General features: G+C 37.1%; 1 protein-coding gene across 1 annotated transcript in view; it reads right to left on the minus strand.

Annotated features, from left to right (window-relative positions):
• Positions 1-20,410, minus strand: part of TTK (TTK protein kinase) — a 39,568-nt gene extending 19,158 nt beyond the window's left edge. The window contains exons 1-11 of the mRNA XM_065888993.1: positions 20,272-20,410; positions 17,713-17,935; positions 17,236-17,342; positions 14,903-15,046; positions 14,117-14,228; positions 13,881-13,953; positions 13,696-13,790; positions 11,727-11,814; positions 10,525-10,645; positions 6,340-6,476; positions 4,977-4,985 (exon numbers count right to left, since the gene is read on the minus strand). Coding sequence (XP_065745065.1) covers positions 4,977-4,985; positions 6,340-6,476; positions 10,525-10,645; positions 11,727-11,814; positions 13,696-13,790; positions 13,881-13,953; positions 14,117-14,228; positions 14,903-15,046; positions 17,236-17,342; positions 17,713-17,935; positions 20,272-20,410 — 1,248 coding nt within the window. The remainder of the gene's footprint in view (positions 1-4,976; positions 4,986-6,339; positions 6,477-10,524; positions 10,646-11,726; positions 11,815-13,695; positions 13,791-13,880; positions 13,954-14,116; positions 14,229-14,902; positions 15,047-17,235; positions 17,343-17,712; positions 17,936-20,271) is intronic.
• Positions 20,411-21,232: the final 822 nt, after the last annotated feature.

Genomic DNA, 21,232 nt, shown 5'->3' on the forward strand with positions numbered 1-21,232 from the left:
TACTTCAATTTGGGGACAGCTTTAGCTGTTAGCAAGTATTCACAGATATTTAGGTTAAATCAGCTTCTATATTATAATTTCAACCCACTGGGTCCACATTATGCTCTGGAGATCCACAGTGGATAAATCTATACTGTTTTCTGCATTTCAATCCTTTGAGTTTTTGAAGATAGCTAGCATGGCCACTGTATCTCTTTTCCTGGGTAAATTTTCCACTTCCTTTAAGACTTCCTCATATATATATCTGGATTAGTGGTCAGGATGGTATTAAGAATCTGTGATAGTAAGATTATTAAGCAAGGAAAGTGGAAAGGTTGTACTCATAGACCGGGATGTTTGCATTTGAGATTTTGGAGATCAGAATTGAGAATATAGGAATGGGTAGCTAAGGTGACATTTAGAAAACGGGCATGAGGGAGGAAGAAGTTATGAATCTGGAGGCCAGGTGTAGGACTAATGATACATAGGGGTAAGAAGCTAACAAAAAGTGATGATAGATGTTGGGTTGAAGTTGAAAGAAGTGATCCAGAACGTAATATTTTCAAAGAATGATGGGGAGTCACTAGGATGTTCAGAGATGATGGCAACGAGCAAGACAGGAGAGCATATCCAGAAGGCAGGCGCCTCAAAAGGACAGGGTTTTGGCAAGAGAAGAAGTGGTCTGGACATAGCTTCGGGGAGCTTGTAGGTAAGTGAGATGGGAGAAAAAAACAGCCTCTACTTGAGGACTGCTGGAGAAGTAGCAACCTCAAGAAACTGCCTAGTTTTTTCCTCTTTACCTAAGGGTACAATTCAGTGGTTTTTAATATATTCACAAGAGTAGGCAATCATCACCACTATTTAATTACAGAACGTTTTCATCATCCTGAGAAGAAGCTCTGTATTAGCAGTCGCTCTCATTCCCCACTCCTCCTGGGCTCTGGCGACCACTAATTTACTTTCTGTCTCTATGGATTTGCCTATTCTAGACATTTCTTATAAAAGGGATCACAAAATATATGGCCTTTTGTGACAGGTTTCCATCATTTAGCATGTTTTCAAGGTTCATCCATGCTATAGCATTTATCAATACTTCATTACTTTTATTATTGAATAAAAAAATGAAATAATAAAATCAGAGTAACACATTTGTTTATTGACTCACCAGGTGATAGATATTTGGGTTATTTCTACTTTTTTACAATTATGAATAATGCTGCCATGAACATTCATGTACAAGTTTTTGTGTGGATATATATTTTCAATTCCCTTGAGTATATACCTAGCAGTAGAATTGCTGGATCATATGGTAACTGTATGTAACCTTTTGAGGAACTACCATACCATTTTTTTTTTTAAATTCAGGACATTCTTATTTCAAATTAAGCACAATTAGTAATTATGATAGGTGCTTTACTTTTTAATATCTTCCCCCCAAAATTCTTAGGAATTAAATATGTTATAATGAGCACTATAATTGATACAATCATAAAAAAATGCATGAATAAACATAAAATAACTAAGCGAACAAAGCAATTTTTATGAATAGCGAAACAATGCAAGTTGGTGGTTAATGAAGCAGCATATAGATACAAACCTGGAGGGCAACTAGCAGGCAGAGGAAAACTAGACCTCACATGCAACCAGGAGTAAAAGGCGGAAAATTACTAGTAGGAAATCTCTTTTAAGAAGGCACGTTTAGATTTTTTTCTTAAGTATAAATTTTCTCAACTAGCACCTCATAACAACTCTGGTAAGGTGATCACCATTTATTTAGGTCTCAGAATGGTCCTCTTCTGCCTTGACCCAAGAAGAAGCAGTGGAGGTGAGTTATACTGCTATGCCATACCATTTCAAGTGACTGCACCATTCTACGTTCTCACCAGCAGTGTATGAGGGTTCATTTATCCACATCTTCATCAACACTTATTACTGGCTCTTTTTAGTTACAGCCACCTTGGTGCGTGTGAAATGGTGTCTCACTGCAGTTTTGATTTGCATTTCCCTAATGACAGATAAACAGTTTTAAGTCCCTTTACCATTCTACCGGTTTACAAGTTTTAAAAAGAAAAAAAGAGGAGATGCTGTTTGTCCAAGGTTCAACCTGTCAGGATTCTTCTCAACTAACATTTGTTACCTACTCCATTACTTAGATCAACAGTTCTCAAAGAGTGATCTAGAAATAGCAGAAAGAGAGGGGTTCCCAAGATCTTTTCCTGGAGTCTGAGAGGTTAAAACTATTTTCATGATCATACTAGGACATTATTTGCCTTTTTCACTTTCATTCTTTCATGAATGTAAACTAGACTTTTCCCAAGGCTAGAAGGCATGTGATAGTGAAATAGATTGAATGCAAAAGTGGATACAAGGGGCTTCCCTGGTGGCGCAGTGGTTGAGAGTCTGCCTGCCAATGCAGGGGACACGGGTTCGTGTCCCGGTCCGGGAGGATCCCACATGCCGTGGAGCGGCTGCGCCCGTGAGCCATGGCCGCTGAGCCTGCGCGTCCGGAGCCTGTGCTCCACAGCGGAAGAGGCCACAGCAGTGAGAGGCCCACGTACCGCAAAAAAAAAAAAAGTGGATACAAGAAATCCAGTCTTCTGTTAAGCCAACCATTATAGAAATTGTAAAAATTATAAAACAATATCACTCTCTTCACTGTAATTATTTTGTTTTGAAAAATACTTATTTTTCAGAAGGAACATAGCTCAACATAATAAATCCATGTATGACAAGCCCACAGCGGACATCATACTCAACGGTGAAAGCTTTCCTCTAAAATCAGGAACAAGACAAGGATGCCCACTCTTCACACTGTTACTTAACATGGTATTGGAAGTCCTAGCCACAGGAATTAGACAAGAAACAGAAATAAAAGGTATCCAAATTGAAAAGGAAGAGGTAAAACTGTTACTATTTGCAGACATGATATTACATACAGAAAGCCCTAAAGACTCCACCAAAAACACCTGTTAGAAACAATCCCGTTAAAAACAATAAAATACCTAGGAACAAATTTAACCAAGTAAGTGAAACACTTGTATACTGAAAACTATAAGACACCAGTGAAAGAAACTGAAGACACAAATAAATGGAAAGATATTCTGTGTTCATGGATTGGAAGAATATTGTTAAAATGACCATAACTACCCAAAGCAATCTACAGATTCAATGCAATCCCTATCAAAATTCCAATGGCATTTCTCACAGAAATAGAACAACCCTAAAATTCATATGGAACCACAAAAGATCATGAATAGACAAAGCAACCTTGAGAAAGAAGAACAAAGCTGGAGGCATCACGCTCTCTGATTTCAAACCACATCACAAAGCTATAGTATTCAAGACAGTATGACACTGTCATAAAAACAGACACACAGATCAATGGTTTTGGGAAAACTGGACAGCCACATGCAAAAGAATGAAACTGGACTACTTTCTCATACCATACACAAAAATTAACTCAAAATGAATTAAAGACCTGAATATAAGACCTTAAAATATAAAAATTCTAGAAGAAAACATAGGTGGTAAGCTCCTTAACACAGGTCTTGGCAATGAATTTTTAGATCTGACACCTAAAGTAAAGACAAAAGCAAAAATAAACAAGTAGGACTACATCAAACTAAAAAGCTTCTGCACAGCAAAGGAAACCATCAACAGAATGAAAAGACAATCCATGGAATGGGAAAAAATATTTGCAAACCACATATCCAATAAGAGGTTAATATCCAAAATACACAAGGAGGGGCTTCCCTGGTAGCACAGTGGTTAAGAATCTGCCTGTCAATGCAGGGCACATGGGTTCGACCCCTGGCCCAGGAAGATCCCACATGCCATGGAACAACTAAGCCCATGCGTCACAACTACTGAGCCGCACTCTAGAGCCTGTGTGCTACAACTACTGAGGCCCATGCACCTAGAGCCCGTGCTCCGCGACAAGAGAAGCCACCACAATGAGAAGCCCACGCACAGCAACAAAGAGCAGCCCCTGCTCGCTGCAAACTAGAGAAAAGCCTGTGCACAGCAACAAAGACCCAACACAGCCAAAAAAAAAAAAAAACCACCACAGGGAACTCATTACAACTCAATACCAAAAATCAAATAACCAACTTATAAATGGACAGTGGAGGTGATTAGATATTTTTCCATAGAAGACATACAGATAAATAGCCAACAGATATATGAAAAGATGCTCAACATTAGGGAAATCATTAGGGAAATGCAAATCAAAATCACAATGAGATTATCACCTCACACCTGTCAGAGTGCCTATTATCAAAAAGAGAAGAAATAAGAAGTGTTGACAAGGATGTGGAGAAAATGGAAGTCTTGTGCAGTGTTGGTGAAAATGTAAATAGAACTACCATATGACCTAGCAATTCTACTTCTGGGTATTTATCCAAAGAAAAGGAAAACACTAACTTGGAAAGATATCTGTACCCTCATGTTCAAAGCATCATTATTTACAATAGCCAAGAAATGGAAACAACTTAAATATCCATTGATGGCCGAATGGACAAAGAAAATGCAATACATAAATACAACGGAATATTATTCAGCCATAAAAAGGTATGAAATCTTGCCATTTGTGACAACACCAATGGACCCTGAGGGCATTATACTAAGTGAAATAGCTAGAGAAAAACAAATACTGCATAGTATCACTTACATGTAAAATCTTACATGGGGGAAAAAAAAAACCAACAACAACAAAATACCAAGCTCACAGATAGTTTGGTGCTTGCTGGGGGTGGGGATGGGTGTGTGGGAGCGGGGCTGGGTGAAGAGGTTCAAAAGGTACAAACTTGCAGTTACAAGATAAATAAATCATGGGGATGTAATGAAAAACGTGGTGACAATAGTTAATAATACTGAATTGCATATTTGAAAGTTGCTAAGTGAGTAGACCTTAAAAATTCTCATCACAAGAAAAAAAATTTGTAGCTATGTATGGTAACGAATATTAACTAGACTTATTGTGGTGATCATTTTGCAACAGAGTTGATCTTTGAACAACTGGGAGATTAGGGGCACTAACCTCCCATGAAGTCAAAAATCCACATGTAAGTTTACAGTTGGCGCTATGTATCCACAGTTCCACATTCTCGGAATCAACCAACCAAATATCATGTAGTACTATAGTACATATTTATTGAAAAAAATCCATGCATAAGTGGACCCACACAATTCTAACCCATGTTGTACAAGGGTCAACTGTATATACAAATATACAAATATCGAATCATTATGTTGTACACCTAAAACTAATATAATGTTGTATATCAATTATATCTCAATAAAACAAAATACTTATTTTTAAGTGTATCTACATTCACATGTAAAAAATTTATTCTTGTTATTTTTAATAAATAAGTAAATATTTTTAAAATGTATTGGCTTTACTTTCTAATATAGCAAATACAGATAAACATAGCCTACGTAAACCAAAGATCTTTTTCTCCCCATTTTTGGCCATGTCGTGCAGCTTGTGGGATCTTAGTTCCCCGACGAGGGATTGAACCTGGGCCCTTGGCAGTGAAAGTACGGACTTCTAACAACTGGATTGCCAGGGAATTCCCCCAAAGCTCTTTAGGAACCTCGATAATTAAGGGTATAAAAGAAGGCACCAAGACCAAAATATTTGAGAACTGCTGAGTTAGAATACAACTGAAAAGTAATAATGACAAGAGTATGGCCATGGACTACATATAGGTACGGCTCTCTACCAGATCCTTGCTTCTGAAATGGAGCCCAGCCAGTGGGAATGATCATTCAACCTATTATGAATTCACATTATCTAGTCTATATTTTTCTATTTTATCCATGAGGATGACAATAGGAAATTGTCAAATGCTTGGTACAGCACTGCACTGGTTCAGCCATCTGCATACTGTTTTCTGTAAAAGGTAAGATAGTAAACATTTTCAGCTCTGCAGGCCAGGTGGTCTCTGCTGCAGTTACTCAGCTCTGCTGTTACAGTTCAAAAGCAAGCACAGACAGTAAGTAAATAAACAGGTATGGCTGTATTTCAATAAAATGTTGTTTACAGACAGACAGGCTGGGAACTAGATTTGGCTCCTAGGCTGTAGTTTGCTGACCCCTGCCCCAGTCTACCAGCATCCAAAAATACTACTGAAAACAGAAAAGAATTCAGCTTGACATATATTCTTACTAAACTAAACCTTTATTACTGATCATTGTTTTGTGAATTAAAAGCAAAAAAAAACAAAAAACCACACACTTGAGCAAACTGCTCCACTAAATATGGTACACAAGAATTTAATAAAAGAAGAAAACATTTAACATGATCATCACGTTATGAACAATAGCAATCCTACACTTGAAAAGGAAAGTAGCAACTTTTGAGATTACCTCTGAAATGTGCCACTGATTTGAAGATGCAGCAGGATTCTGGTTTACACATTCTGACTTTCTCTTAGATGGCCATTGTTTCTGGTTACTTTCTGGAACCTTTGGTTCTTGATGTTCTTTAGTTTCTGAAATTGTATTTGTTGTCATTAAAAGGCAAGAATATTTGATAATAACAAAATAAACCTAAATGATAGAACATGTTAAAAAACTGTATTAGCATTTTGTTCTTAAAAAACAAAGAAACTAAAAACTTTAAGCCAGCTGCTGACAATTTGCTTTTTTAGCAAGTTAATTTTTCAAAGCTGCAACAGCCATCTTCCTAGGTTGTTACCTAGAGCTTTACCAAAGACCATTCTGAATTTAAATGCTTCTGGTCTTTACCAGAAAACAAGGAAATAAATAAGTAAAAATTTAAAAACACGTATGTCTTACTAATAAAGAGAAGCTAGTTCACCACTTTTCATAGACCTCTAGCTTTTTAACAAAATTTTTACCTTAAACTAGCCTGTAATTTACTTTCTTAAGCGTCTGAACAAAAGAGCCTCAACAATAACATTGACTATTTTATGAATGTCAATATTCTGTCCCTATCATGACAGATGCAAAAATTCTAAACAAAATATTTGCAACTGATAAACAAAATATATAATAAATTAACACTTGAAAGTTAATTCAATTTGCCATAATAATAGAGGGGAAGAGTCTGTGGTCAACTCCAAAAATGCAGAAAAGGCATTTCATAAAATTCAATACCCAGTCACAAAAAAACTTTTAGTCTAGGTATAAAGCAAAACTCACCCTGTTTTGATATTTGATAAAGAACAGCTGTAAGACTCTAAGGCAATTATCATGTGAGGGTAAAATAATGAAAGTGGCTCTCTAAAATAAGGAGTGAACAAAAACGCCACCTATCATTCCTTCTATTCACCATTATGCTAGAGGTTATAAGTGCAATACAGCAAAGAAAAGAAAGTTAAAGGACTGGAAGGCAAAAAATGTTATATTATTTTCAAACAACATGAAAGAATTTATAGGAAAATATTAGAATTATTCAGTAACTTTAGCAATGTCACTGTAAATATGATAAATAGCGAAAAATCAGTTGTATTTTTACATACCAGCAACAAAGTAGAGGATAAGTATTTTTTTAAAAAAAGATCCCATTCATTATCATATCAAAAAAAAATCAGATCTCTAAGTACATCTCTAGCAAAAGATAAGCAAACTCTCTACACAGAAAAGTATTTCTTCAATAATCTTTTAAAGATTACTTAAATGAATGAAGGGATATGCCAGGTTAGTGGACTAGAAAATTCATCTGTTAAGATGTCAACCTGTCCCACTAGATCTCAATCAAAATCCCATTAAAAAAAAAAAAAAAAATGGGGCTTCCCTGGTGGTGCAGTGGTTGAGAGTTTGCCTGCTGATGCAGGGGACACGGGTTCGTGCCCCGGTCCAGGAAGATCCCACATGCCGCGGAGCGGCTGGGCCTGTGAGCCATGGCCGCTGAGCCTGCGCGTCCGGAGCCTGTGCTCCGCAACGGGAGAGGCCACAACAGTGAGAGGCCCGTGTACCGGAAAAAAAAAAAAAAAAAGGAAATCTGACAGATTCTAATATTTATATGGAAATCCAAAAGGCTTAGAATAACTAAAATAGCTTTGACAAAGAACAAAGGTGGAATTTACACTGACAGATATGAAGACTTAACTGCAGTAATTATGTCAGTATTAGCACAAAGACACAAAGGACTATGGAACAGAGAAGAATTCAAGACCAGACATCAAACACAGACTCATCTAATTTATAACAAATCACTGAGGGGAAAAAGGGTCTTTTCAATAAATGCTGCTGGATCTACTGGATATCCACATGGGGAGAAAAAAATGAATCCAGACACTTGATCTTAGCTATACACAAATATTAAATTCAAGTAGAATATAACTCTAAATGTGAAACGTAAAATGATGTCTTCTGCAATATATGGAAAGGGCGTCTTCCCTGGTGGCTCAGTGGTTAGGAATCCGCCTGCTTAACGCAGGGCACATGGGTTCGAGCCCTGGTCCGGGAAGATCACACATGCCACGGAGCAACTAAGCCCGTGTGCCTCAACTACTGAGCCTGTGCTCTAGAGCCCACGAGCCACAACTATGCAGCCCGTGCGCCACAATACTAAAGCCCGCACGCCTAGAGCCCAAACTCTGCAACAAGAGAAGCCACCGCGATGAGAAGCCCGCGCACTGCAACGGAGAGCAGCCCCCACTCGCCGCAACTAGAGAAAGCCCGCCCGCAGCAACGAAGACCCAACGCAGCCAAAAATAAATAAATAAATTTATAAAAAATAAATAAAATATATGAAAATATCTTTATGATCTTGGAGGAGGAAAAGATTTGTTTAAAGTCACAGAATACACTCACCACAAAGGAAAAGACTGATAAATTAAAGTGCATGATAATTAACAATTTCATCAAGTCTTCACCACATAATAGAAGTTACTTGTAAAATATATACCCAACAAAGGAGCTGTATCTAGACCATATTAATGTCTCCTAACATCAATGCGAGAAAGAAAGGAAACCCAATGGAAAAACTGGGGAGGCTTGAACAAGTACTTCACAAGAGGATACCCATATGGCCAATAAACACAAAAAAGCCTTCAGCATCATTAGACATCAGGGAAATGCGAATTAAAACCGCAGCGAGAGATCACTTAGCAGAATCAGAATGTTTAACATTAAAAACCAACAATAAAAACTCTTGGGAAGAATGTGGAGCAAAAGTAACATAAGTGCTGGTGAAACACAACATTTTGGAAAACCGTCCAGCACTATCGATGAGCCGAATATATACAACATCCTGTGACCCCACAGCCCCATTCGGAATACACCTGACAGAAGTGTGTGTGAAAGAAATGAAAGCATTAAATTAGGTGCCAGGTCAGTACTATAAACAAGAATTTTTGGTAAAGATGATTTTTCAATCATATCAGTTTGTAATAGGTGCCATGAAAATATAGAATATGAGTTTCCCCCAATTACTAGCAAGAGGAATCTATAGTTGGCCCTCCGTATCCACAGGTTCCACAGGGCTGACTATACCACATCAATTTACAGAAGGGACTTGAGCAACCGAGGATTTGGGCAGCCGAGGGGGATCCTGGAAACAATGCCCCGCGGATGCGAAGGGACGCTGATGTTCCCAATCAAAATAATGGCCGCCCAGTTTGCAGGGACGGAGGGCTTTCCTGTGACATAGGATTTTCCGGGCTAAAACCAGAAAAGTCCCAGTGTTCCTCTTCAGTCCAGTCAAAAGAAAAAATTACACCCAATCTGGCAAACTTTGTTTGGACAATGGTCATCCAATTCATGACCCCATTCAAAAATCTGATGGTACTCTGACATCTAAACAAATAAAAAATTTAAGCCTGACATTCTAAGTCTAACTAGTCTTATCTCCCATTTCTATACTACCTGTGTTACAGTTTTCAGTATAATTGACCATCTTTGTTCCTAGAATAGTTTTTTCTTTTGCTTATGTTACTCCCTCCATCTGAAATACTCTATCACTGCCATTTCTTCCTATTTAAATGCTAACAATGCTTCACGTTTCTTCTCCTCCACAAACTATTTCCTTATTTCCCCTAAACCAAATTAGTTCCTCAGATTTCTCCTTGCACGGAATCCTCAGAGCATTTTATTGATGTGGTTCTCATGATACTCCATATTCTACCCAGCATTGTGTTTATCAGCAGAGGTCCCACACTGCTTGGCAATCTCCTTGGGACCCTGTCTCATTCATGTATATATCCTTAGAACATGCACCATAGTACTCATATATTGGAAAAGCAAATGTTTGACAGAAGAGGAAAGGGAGAATTATCATAGAAATACAGCCTCTGCGTCCTTTCCAGAAAGTATTTATCAGGCCAACTGAGAACAATAACTCCGTGCCACGGTACTTTCCCTCCAACCTTCCTTTAATGCACCTTTTAGGCAAATAAACTTTCTTTGCTATAGAATTGAATACTTTTCATACAATCTATAAAATTTAACTGAAATACAAGATAAAGGGACACAGTCATAGTCTTACATGGCAATTGTTAGGTGGCTGGTCAACTTTCACAAGTACAAAGTGATTCTCTTAATTAAAGAAGTAGTCTGTTTTGTCACTCTTACCTTCTAATTTTGTTAGAAGGCTTGATTCACTTTTATTCTTCAGGGTGACTGAATCAGTAATAAGTTCAGAACTCTTCTCATCTGACATCGGAGGTTCCTTGGAACGAATATTTTTAACAGACTACATAAAAAGAATAAGATTTGATTTGATTTTATATAAAGTCTCATCAACAGAAGTAGTACTAATCTGTCTTAGTGTTCAGTATACTGAAGTCTCGCCTATATGAAAAGACTGCTAGGAAGATTATCTATTATACTTGCACGTGGACTCACAAACTGCCAGGAAGATAACTTCTTGAATTACTCAGCAGAGCAGAGCAACGGGAATGGCCACAACCATCAAACTGGCCAATTTACTTTCAATAGACATATTAATCAAATGATAAAATTTAGTCACTTAAAAAGAGAGGCTGGAAAATTTGAATCTAACATAAAACACACTTCATTATTTTGTTACTGTGATCATATTTTATCACCAAAAATGACAGCACTGGTCAAAATTAAGATTTGCATAAGTCTAAGACAGTATTATTCTAAATCCAGAAAATAAACTTTTGACACAACTATGCACTATTCTCTAAGATAGCTGTAAACCAGTTAAACTCATTATTTAAAAGCAAAGACCATGAAAGACAGAGATAAATTACAAGGAATCGAAAATCAGAAAGACCTACATTGCGATGCCAGGGGTTTAACTCAACTATAGTAACAATAGTGTAACCCCTAAAAATCAGTGCACCAGGGATTAAAGCTGTTTCCTGTCTTTGAAGTTCACACATCTGCCATATCAGGACGCCAGGATTATCTGAGCCCTCACCTCTGCCCCATCACAAAGCCACTCTCTCATTTTTGTCTAAGATGCCCTGCCAGGTCATATGATTAAACACACCAAGAAACAAAAGCTGGGGGGCATGGCTCGCCCCGCTATTCCCAAATCCAGGCCAACTAACCTGCTAAAACACTATATAATAATTGCTAATTCAGAGTTACCCCAGAAGATCGCTGATCATTGCCCTACCACCTCAACTGAGGAGAAACAGTTTAGGAATTATGTGCTACTTCCCATCAGTGGTCCGACATATCTTGGGGCTTCAGGAGCACTGCTGGAGATACATAAATCATGGACTCCTTTCCCGGAAAAAGCTCCATGGACCCTGGGTCAGGAACCCTTGCTTCATGGAAAGATTTAAAAATGGACATACCGTTAAATGTCTCAAGTCACTGGAATCATTTCCACTTGACTTAGATCCAGAAACGACTGTATCTCGGCATTCTGATCCAGAGATCTGTCTGTTACCCATGAAACAAAACAATTGTAATGTTTAACCTGAAATCAATCATTTCAACGAATTATTTTTTCAATTTTAAAGTTGACATTTTAACAATATGTACACCTTTTAATTGGAAAAATCACTTGGAAAGATTTTTTTAAATAAATGTATGTATGTATGTATGTATTTTTGGCTGTGTTGGGTCTTCGTTGCTGCGTGCAGACTTTCTCTAGTTGCGGCGAGCGGGGGCTACCCTTCGTTGTGGTGCGTGGGCTTCTCATTGCGGTGGCTTCTCTTTGTTGCAGAGCACGGGCTCTAGGCATGCAGTCTTCAGTAGTTGTGGCACACGGGCTCAGTAGCTGTGGCACACGGGCTTAGTTGCTCCGCGGCATGTGGGATCTTCCCGGACCAGGGCTCAAACCCGTGTCCCCTGCACTGGCGGGAGGATTCTTAACCACTGCGCCATCAGGGAAGTCCCCTGGAAAGATATTTTTAGAAATAACAAGATTCCAGTATAAACGTGACTAAAGTGCTGGGCAGTGATAAAAGTGAGAGAGATGAGTAGTAAGTAGGTGATTGCCTACCCTGTTATGTAATAAGTAACAGCTGGAGTCAAGGTATGAATGTGGGAAAGGACAAGGGAACAGCAGTATGTAGATCAAACTACACTTCAGGTTGCAAATAGCTTAAGGATAAGAACTAGGGTGTAGGCCCTCCTATGGGAAACTGCCTAGCTCACAATCTATCAAAACAAGCACCAAGAAAATGGCTGGTTTGTTTATTTTTTTGAGTGGGAGAAAATCTCCTAAGCTAGCACTTGAAATGGAGATGACAAGAAAATAGTCATAAGATTTTGGAGCTTAACCTTGACATCCAAAATGCTCTTTAATATCAATGTTCAGTCAAGCCCTAAGTATAATAAGAATTTAAGTATAGAAGACACCAGCTAAAAACAAACGGTTATATTTCTAAAGTTTACTTGCAAAATGATTTTCTAGCATCCAAGGAGCCTTTCCCATTAGAAATAATGTAATGAATAGTGGTTATAGTTAAAAATAGAGTAGAAAAATGAGGTCCCTTAGCTAAGCTGGAATATGAGATTCTCAGGTTTCAAGTTGAAGGAAGGAGAACACATTAGATGTGGTGAACAATACTTCATCTCTACCTACCCTGCCCCACTTCTTGAAGCCCTAGGCTCAGAAGCAAATGAGTGGGGACTTCCCTGGTGGGCCAGCGGTTAAGACTCCCTCCCAATGCAAGGGTTCAATCCCTGGTCAGGGAACTAAGATCCCACATACTGTAACTAAGCCTGCACGCCACAACTACTGAGCCCATGCGTTGCAACTAGGGAAGCCTGCATGCCGCAATGAAGACCCAGCGCAGCCAAAATAAATAAATTTAAAAAAAAAAAGGAAGGGCTATGCTGACTGTAAAGTGAGGTGCACATGTAAAACAAAAAGGAGCAAGTGAGTGAGTTAATCATCTCTCCCACTGATAGCTGCCCCTTTCCTTGAACTACCTGCAAAAGAAATTGTTCCCAGACCTCCCTTCACCCCTATGGAGACTTCCATACCCACTAAAAAGAGTCTTACCAGAGAGGCTACCATAAGGGAGAAATGTTCAAACATCAGGAGTTTTTACCCCAGGGCTGTTTGCATAGTCTTTTTAAGCTTCGTGTTGACTTAATCTTTTTTCCTCGGTGTTTCCTAATTCTTTAATAGTTCTTTTAATGAATATTTTAATGATATTAAAGCAAAATAAAGTCATATCTCCCACTCATTCCTCATACTAAATAAAAATGTAACCATAATTACTTTCACATAGTAAAAGACTTTAAGATCATTCTGCCATCAATCTTCAAGTTTTGAAACCAAATTAAAAAATTAAAACTCAAACATACCTTTTAGTAAAAGGTGGTGCAACTGAAGCATCTGTCTTCTCACGGTAATCCGGGCTACTTAGAAGGTTAACTGGGACTCTTCCGAACGGGCATGACTAAAAATGTTTTGAAAGATTAAGTAACTAACTAGGAAATAAGTATAGACCTCACCACTACCATTTTAATCAGAGTTAAAAATAACTTACTCGTTTAGCTTTGTTTGTTTGTTTCAAAGGATTTCGATGGCCTATCTCTGCATCTTGAGGGGGTATGTTCTCCCTAAACAGAAAGAAAATACTCCTGATTTTTAAAAGAATAATATTGACACATGCATTTTCATCAACTGTTAAACATTGTTATTGTAACATGAAAATATATATGCAGATGTATAAATAATATAAATGTAGGACGAGCATTTAAAAAATGGATTCAGTTTCCTTACCCATACAAAAACCTGGCTTTAGTCTGTGCTCTGGAATCACAACTGATGTTCCTATTCGGTAAATGTCCAAGTGTACTGGGGAACGGTTCTTGCACATTTGATACTGTAGATGCTGTAAACATTTGAAATTGTAATTAAATTTATAAGGACATAAGAAATACACAAAAAAGTAATCTCATAAATAAGAATGTTTTAAAAGTCAATTCATAGTAAATATTTGTCCCCAAATAAGATATGCAGACGTGAAGATGTTATGAAGATAATTCTCTAACTATACTTGAAAACTATTCCATAATTATATAACTGTTTACTCAAGAGTAAAGACACATTCCTTATATCTAATAGCAAAAAGTCATTCTCTCGCCTAGATAAGTTTTTCTGTTTGTTTGTTTTTAACTGAAGTATAGTTGATTTACAATGCTGTAATAGTTTCTGGTGTACAGCAAAGTAATTTATATATATATATTCTTTTTCATATTCTTTTCCATTATTGTTTATTACAGGATATTGAATACAGTTCCCTGTACTATACAGTGGGACCTTATTGTTTTAGATCAAGCTGTTTTTAATGTGTTACCAATTAGAGTTTGATTAGGGAAAAAAAATTCCAACAAGAAAGTAATGACTTTCTTACTTCTAAAAGTCTTACCTCCTTTACATCTAAAACTTAATCTTAGATTTTGATCATTCTAAGTAAATGATATTTCTCTATAAAATATTATCCTGAATCCTTTTTTGCAGGACAAAACACCACAGAAAAGTATTAGCACACACTAACGTATTTACCTGATAAACTCTTCTTTTCTTCCTCTGAAAGCAGCTGCTTTTTTTGAAGGTTTAAATTCCGAATGGCAATTTCCAGCATTTCTAGGGGTACTGCTCCACTTTCCACAGCTTTATGAAGAAGTTGCTTACTTTTCTTGAAATTACCTAACAAAGTAAAAAATAATCGTCATTTTAATGCAGCAACCTTTACTCCCCAGAGGCGTATTCATCAGGACCTAGGAAAAAAATTTAGAAGTCTTAGGCAAAAATGTTTACTCCAAGGCTCACGCACATTACTCATAAAAAAATAAGCAATTTCTCACTTCTGATAACAAGTCATGTCAAACAGTTTACTTGTGTAAGATGTAACTGATGTGATTATGTATTGGTTTATTGCCACGGTCCATTTTCACAAGTAAAAGAAATGTTAGCAAAGCAGTTACAAAATGGGGGCAGCAAAGGTCAACTCAAACAGAAACTTGAGAGAATTTAGTAAAAGGGAAAACTAAGCCTTAGATGTTGCAACAGTCTCAAGAGCATCAATCTGTTACAACACAGCATAATAGTTATCATTTATAATAACATTTAGTCATTAAGGTTGACATCTTTTGCTAAAGGGAATTCCCATCAAAAGGATTCATGTGAAAAAAATGTAACAATAAAGATTAATCTTTAGCTACCAGACTTAGCTACACCACCCCCAAAATGCAAAATAACTGAGAAACTACCAAAATCACCTTTTGACTACAGATAAATTACCAAACAAATTTTCTTTCAACTGCAAACTTACCCAATACATTTAGTTTAGAATTTCATTTATAAATATTAAATGTATACGTCATGTATGTTATGAAATGCGTTAGCATTTTGGGGAGCCACTAGGCTATACTATGCACTTGGCATTTGGGTGTAAAAATGGTTAAGAGTCAGCCTCTAGCTTCTCACAGTTTACAAAATTTAAGAACATAAACATATTTGATAGAGACTAAGACTGTATTTATTCAGAGTACTGAGATTTCATATATTGAGCATTTCAGGATAGCAAAAGAAGAAAGGCTTGGACAGGAACTAGTAACTAGGGAGCTTACTAAGGTCATAGACCCCTTTGAGAATCCGATAAAAACTATGGAATGTCCTCCACCCCTACAAAAATACACATACACACCAAAAGCACATAGGACTTTGGGAATTTTGCATTTTTCCTGAAAGCCTATTCATCAACCTTGTTCAAAATAATCACAATTTGGACCTTGAGGTTACTACTACATCCCGGTGGTACCAATGAGGTTTATTTCTTATTTACAGATAATATAATTTGAGATTTTCAAAATTTGTATTCTAAAGATATAAGTTTATAGCTGCTGTGGATAGGCCATAACACCTCAAAAATTTTTTAAAGTAGAATGAAGGAGAGATAGATGATCTTAAAGGCCTGGCCATACTCTAACGAGCAGTGAGGCAGTTCTCCTAGGCAGGAAAGGGACGATTTTTTTTTTTAAGTCACCTGATAGTGCACAGGATAGATCAGAGAAGATGATTCAGATAACTAGGACTCAGAAGTCATCTGCATAAGTAGAAGTTCAGGATTTGAGTTTATACAGTGCTTTTCTCCAACCTCGGTCTTGGTGAACACTCTCTAAGGAGTTAGCCCCGCTTTGGACATGACTACAAGGATTCTGGCTGAGCCAAAAAGAAAAAATGGTGATAATATGTGTATTACTGGTGGGAAATGGGATCAGGGTTGGAGCAGCAACAAGGCAAATGGAAAAACAGGAAAACGTGGCCGGAGGGCCAGCAGGATAGATCCAAAGGCCCCAGAAAATGAAGAGAAAAGGCTAATGGCCAGGCTAAAAATGTCTGAGGAAGAGACTGCCCTTGTTCTATCTAAAATGTCCAGACTAGGTAGAACCAAGTGAGCAGGAAATAAAAGCTTCTACAGCAGTTTACTTTTTTTTAATTGAACTACCAATTAATGCTACAATTATATTCTGCTGTATATTTTGGTGCTATGACACCATGGCACAAGATAAACTTATCTAAGCTCTGGTTTAAATATCTTATATCCTCATCCCAGAAATACTCAGTAAAGAAGCCACTTTCCTTTAGATGTTTCCTGAATCTAATAGCACACACGTGATGTTCATGCTTATCTTCCTGGGTTACTCCTCACAAGTGGAAGGGCCAGTATGACAAATATTCTCCACAGGTACACTTAGGTAGCATTCTTCCCCCATATTCTCATCTGACGTTTCGCCTCATACTTCTATTTCATACACATGATTTAATATTCGAATGTACGTTACAGTAGGAAGTTATCTTCTCCTCAAAACGCGGACTTGACATTTTCAGATTACCTTGTGATAGTTCAAACTGTGCAAAAGATATATGCACGAAAGCAAACTTCTTGCAGTTTGCTCTGGCCATCTGAAAGTAGTCGCGTGCGTCATCTGGCTCTTGAATACTGAAATAAAGATTTCAGAGTCAAGTTTCAAGAAAAGGGACACATTTGCCTAAGTTTGATAACTCCTCATTCTATTTTCCAAAAGACACAGCATATTGTTCTTTTTTCTGTATGTAAAATTAAATAAGTTAAGTTTTACAATCTTTTTAGGCAGAGTCTAGAGGACGTAACTTTGTGGAAATATGCACATAGTAAAGATAAAGAAGGTTTACATTACTCACTTGTTAATTATAAACAAAAGGATTTCGTGAAAAAATATTAAATTTCTTACAAGTAATTCTGACAACATGTTTTCATTTTACCTTGTGGTGATGTAGTTATGTGTTATGTAATGTAGTTAGCTAAATGCAGTTAAAATGGTAATACTTACGCTTTTAATTCAGCAAATCTCACTTGAATTCTAGCAAAACTCTCATTTTGGCCATATTTATCTGGAGGAAGTGCTTCAATTGCTTGATTGTAACGACCAATCAATTTATTTAAAAGGGCATCATTTAAAGGGACACTGTTTTTCTCTAGTTTGAGCAACAAGTTCAACCAGTCCTCTGGGTTGTTTGCCATCATCATAATTTGGTTAACAGTTCCCGAGTTATCTGAACAGGGGACAAAATATACCACAACAGAGGAAAGACATAAAACAAATGTCAAATTGCACTTTTCTTTCAAATTACAGTTAATCACTGATACTCTCAGTATGAACATACACAAACTCCCTAAAATACTTTTTTAAAACTTTAACAACTCATGTAAATATAAGCAAACTTATTTACTGTATATATATTTTTATGATGGTATACTGTACTACAAAAAGCTATATATTTTGAAGGAAAAAAAAACTTGGAAATAAATGTCTATGAGGAGCTTTAGAAAACCATATGTAGTCTAAGAATATTGTATGCTCTAGCAGCATAATTCTATCTTAGCATCCTAACGATGCAGAGAAAACCTCTCACCACCACCAGTACCAACTTTCTTGGAAAATTCTTCATGCCTATTCATTAAAAATTTAGAAACTTACTGCCCTAGTCCTAACATAACCTTTACAACCTTACTGATCCAACATTATATCCATATTCCTCAAACTTAGTTTTAAACCGGTCAAACAAAACCAATTTACAAAAGATAAGCAACTAGTATGGTCATTTTCCTCTCCCTCCAATTTACCCACATTTCTCCAAAATTTTCATGTTGTTAATCTATTTTTAACCTTCTTTAGTGTTACTAGTTGTCCTGTTCAGGATGTTTTAGTCCTTATTAAACATTATTAAATTTAGATTTCTCAGAGAAACTATCGTTCCTTCTATTAGTTTCAGTTACCTTCAACAAGGGTTAATTATTTGCTTTTACAAACAAAATTACTGTTTCTGCTTTTTACTAAAAAAAAAAAACCAAAAACCAAAAAAACAGATTCATAACTTTGTTTTTACCCTTAAATTTAATTTGGTCTGATCTTAACTTCATTTTCAGTTTTACCTCCCATCGCCTTCCTAACAAGTTAGCCTTCAAGGTGTCTAAAAAAAGGTCTTTGAAGATGTATTTCTCATACCCCATTCTCCCTCTGTTAAAACCTTAAAGCATCCTGTCTTATTGGGTTAGTATTCATTCGATGTCAAACATATGTTACAATGTAGCATAGTAGATACTAAATTCTTCTCATCTAGAAACCACGGTTTTAATCTTCCTCAGTATCATGTCTTACATCCCAATTATCAATATATGTTAAGTATTCACAGTTTTGAGCAACTAAAGATTTTAAATAAGGACTTATCTACCTTGGCGTACAAGCTTTGTTACCACTGTTTAAATACACAAAGTGTGGTGATAGAATATCACCATATTAAGAATTTGTTTAACACCAAAATGATCAGTTTCTAAGTGGTTTCAGGTGCATATGACCTGCCATCATGACTAGTTATAGGTTCTTCCATTTGCTTTCAATCCCTCCTCCACTTAATGATTAGTACAGATACAACAAACTTATCCAAAGGTCACTTTTCAAAAATCTCAACAATCTGAAATATAGTAAAGAATTCGGCTTCTGAGCTAATACTTTTCATAAAACTAGGGCACTAGTTCATTAAACTTTGGGCACTTTCACTCATTCATCATTCAATAAACATTTAAGTACCTACTACTTGCTAGGCACCAGTCTTAGTTCTGCAGACACAACACAACAGATAAAAGCCACACCCTCAGAGAGCTCACTTTCTAGTGGAGGAGAGAGACAATAAACACACGAGTAAATGAGATATAAAGTGATTAGTGCTATAGAGAAAAATAATACAGGGAAAGGAAACAGGGGACACACACCCAACCCCACAGTTGCTATTTTGAATAGGTGGGTTAGGGAAGGCCTCGATGAGATGACATTTGAACAAAGACTTGAAGGAGGTAAGAGTGGGCAGGTAGCTGGGGAGCGGTGTTCCAGGCAGAGAGCAAGGACGAAGGCACTGGGATAGGAGCTGGTCCAGCACACAGGAGGCATAGCAAGGAAGCTGCTGTGAGCAAGGGAGAATAGAAAAGGCCAGGAGAGTAACAGGAAGATTCTTCAAATCAAATACTGAGTGTTTAACCTTAAACCTGTACATCCTTTTATTGAGATTGGTGAGGTTTTCTCAGTTTGCAGCAAAAAAAGGAATGGAAAAAAAAATGGCATACCTATTGATGGCAGGCATATCAGCAGAAATGAGAGCTGCCAATAATGGAAGAGTTATGAAAATTACCTCTGAGCACACTGTAATATGTGATGTTAAGTGTCCTTTCTTAAGGAAGTGGAAAATTGTGGGAATATTTCCACACAAAAGGGTTAAAACATAAAATGTTTGTGCTCTAACTGGTGAGCGTCAATTACTGAGGAAAGTACACCATGTGAACACCCAGTGGTTAACCCTTCCTTTACCGCAGAGGTATTCAAAACAAGGGAACTCACCTGTAGTATCAGCAGAGACTTTATTCAAGCTTAGCTCATCAGTAAGGTCTTCGTTTTTAAATTTATTTTTAATATCTCTCACTTTGTTCATTATGGAATCAATTGTCAATTCTCTGCCACTTAAATCCTCAGCCTCCATTTCTAAGGAAAAAAAAAAAAATCGAACTATTCAGAATTCCTATTTTTACTAGCATTAAAGAAAAAAATGTTGCAACTAGCCTTTTAGAACCCAGGAGACTAAAGCGTTATAAATATGAATATCTCCACACAGATATTATCAGGGTAGTATTTATGAAGCTATGTGCACAAAAACAACAGCATGTCTTTGTAATCTGCCCAGCAAGGATTCCAACACGTAAGTCCACCTCTTCTTTCCACCAGAACGTCAATGAAGCCATTGCACAACACAGAAGTTGCTGCCCCCTTTCAAACTTTCCATTTTTCTTCTCTGCCTTCCTTTCACTCTTTTTCCAGAATTATTTTCTCTGGGCCATCTGCAAATTCAGTCGTTTAAAAAAAAATGTGATGGTATGTTTGCTTGGATTCTGGTAGTGACATATAGGCATAAAAAAACCCTTTTGGTAGTGAGAATAACCATTCATTTATTCATCTGCTTTATGTCAGTAAACCTGCACATTGCAAGTGCTTTCAAAGCATGATACATACAACATCACTGCCCTTTATTGATAAATGGGGTATCAGCAGCTTGTTCTTGTGCATATCTGGCAGAAACATGACGTGCTTCCTTAATCATTCTAATACCAAGAATCTACTGTATTAGTACAGTACTGAGCACTTGCTCATCTGCATGGTGTTGATGTTTAGTCCGCAAAGTGTCCGCAGTCTTTCTTCCTGTCAGTCTCATCTTTGTGATTCTCAAACCCATCAATCCAGTAACCCAGGGCCACTGATATCAATGGCGCCCCAGATCTCGAGCGTAACAATGAAAAAGGGGGATAAA

Source organism: Phocoena phocoena, chromosome 12 (assembly GCF_963924675.1).
Source record: "Phocoena phocoena chromosome 12, mPhoPho1.1, whole genome shotgun sequence".
In the NCBI taxonomy this organism is placed as follows: domain Eukaryota; kingdom Metazoa; phylum Chordata; class Mammalia; order Artiodactyla; family Phocoenidae; genus Phocoena; species Phocoena phocoena.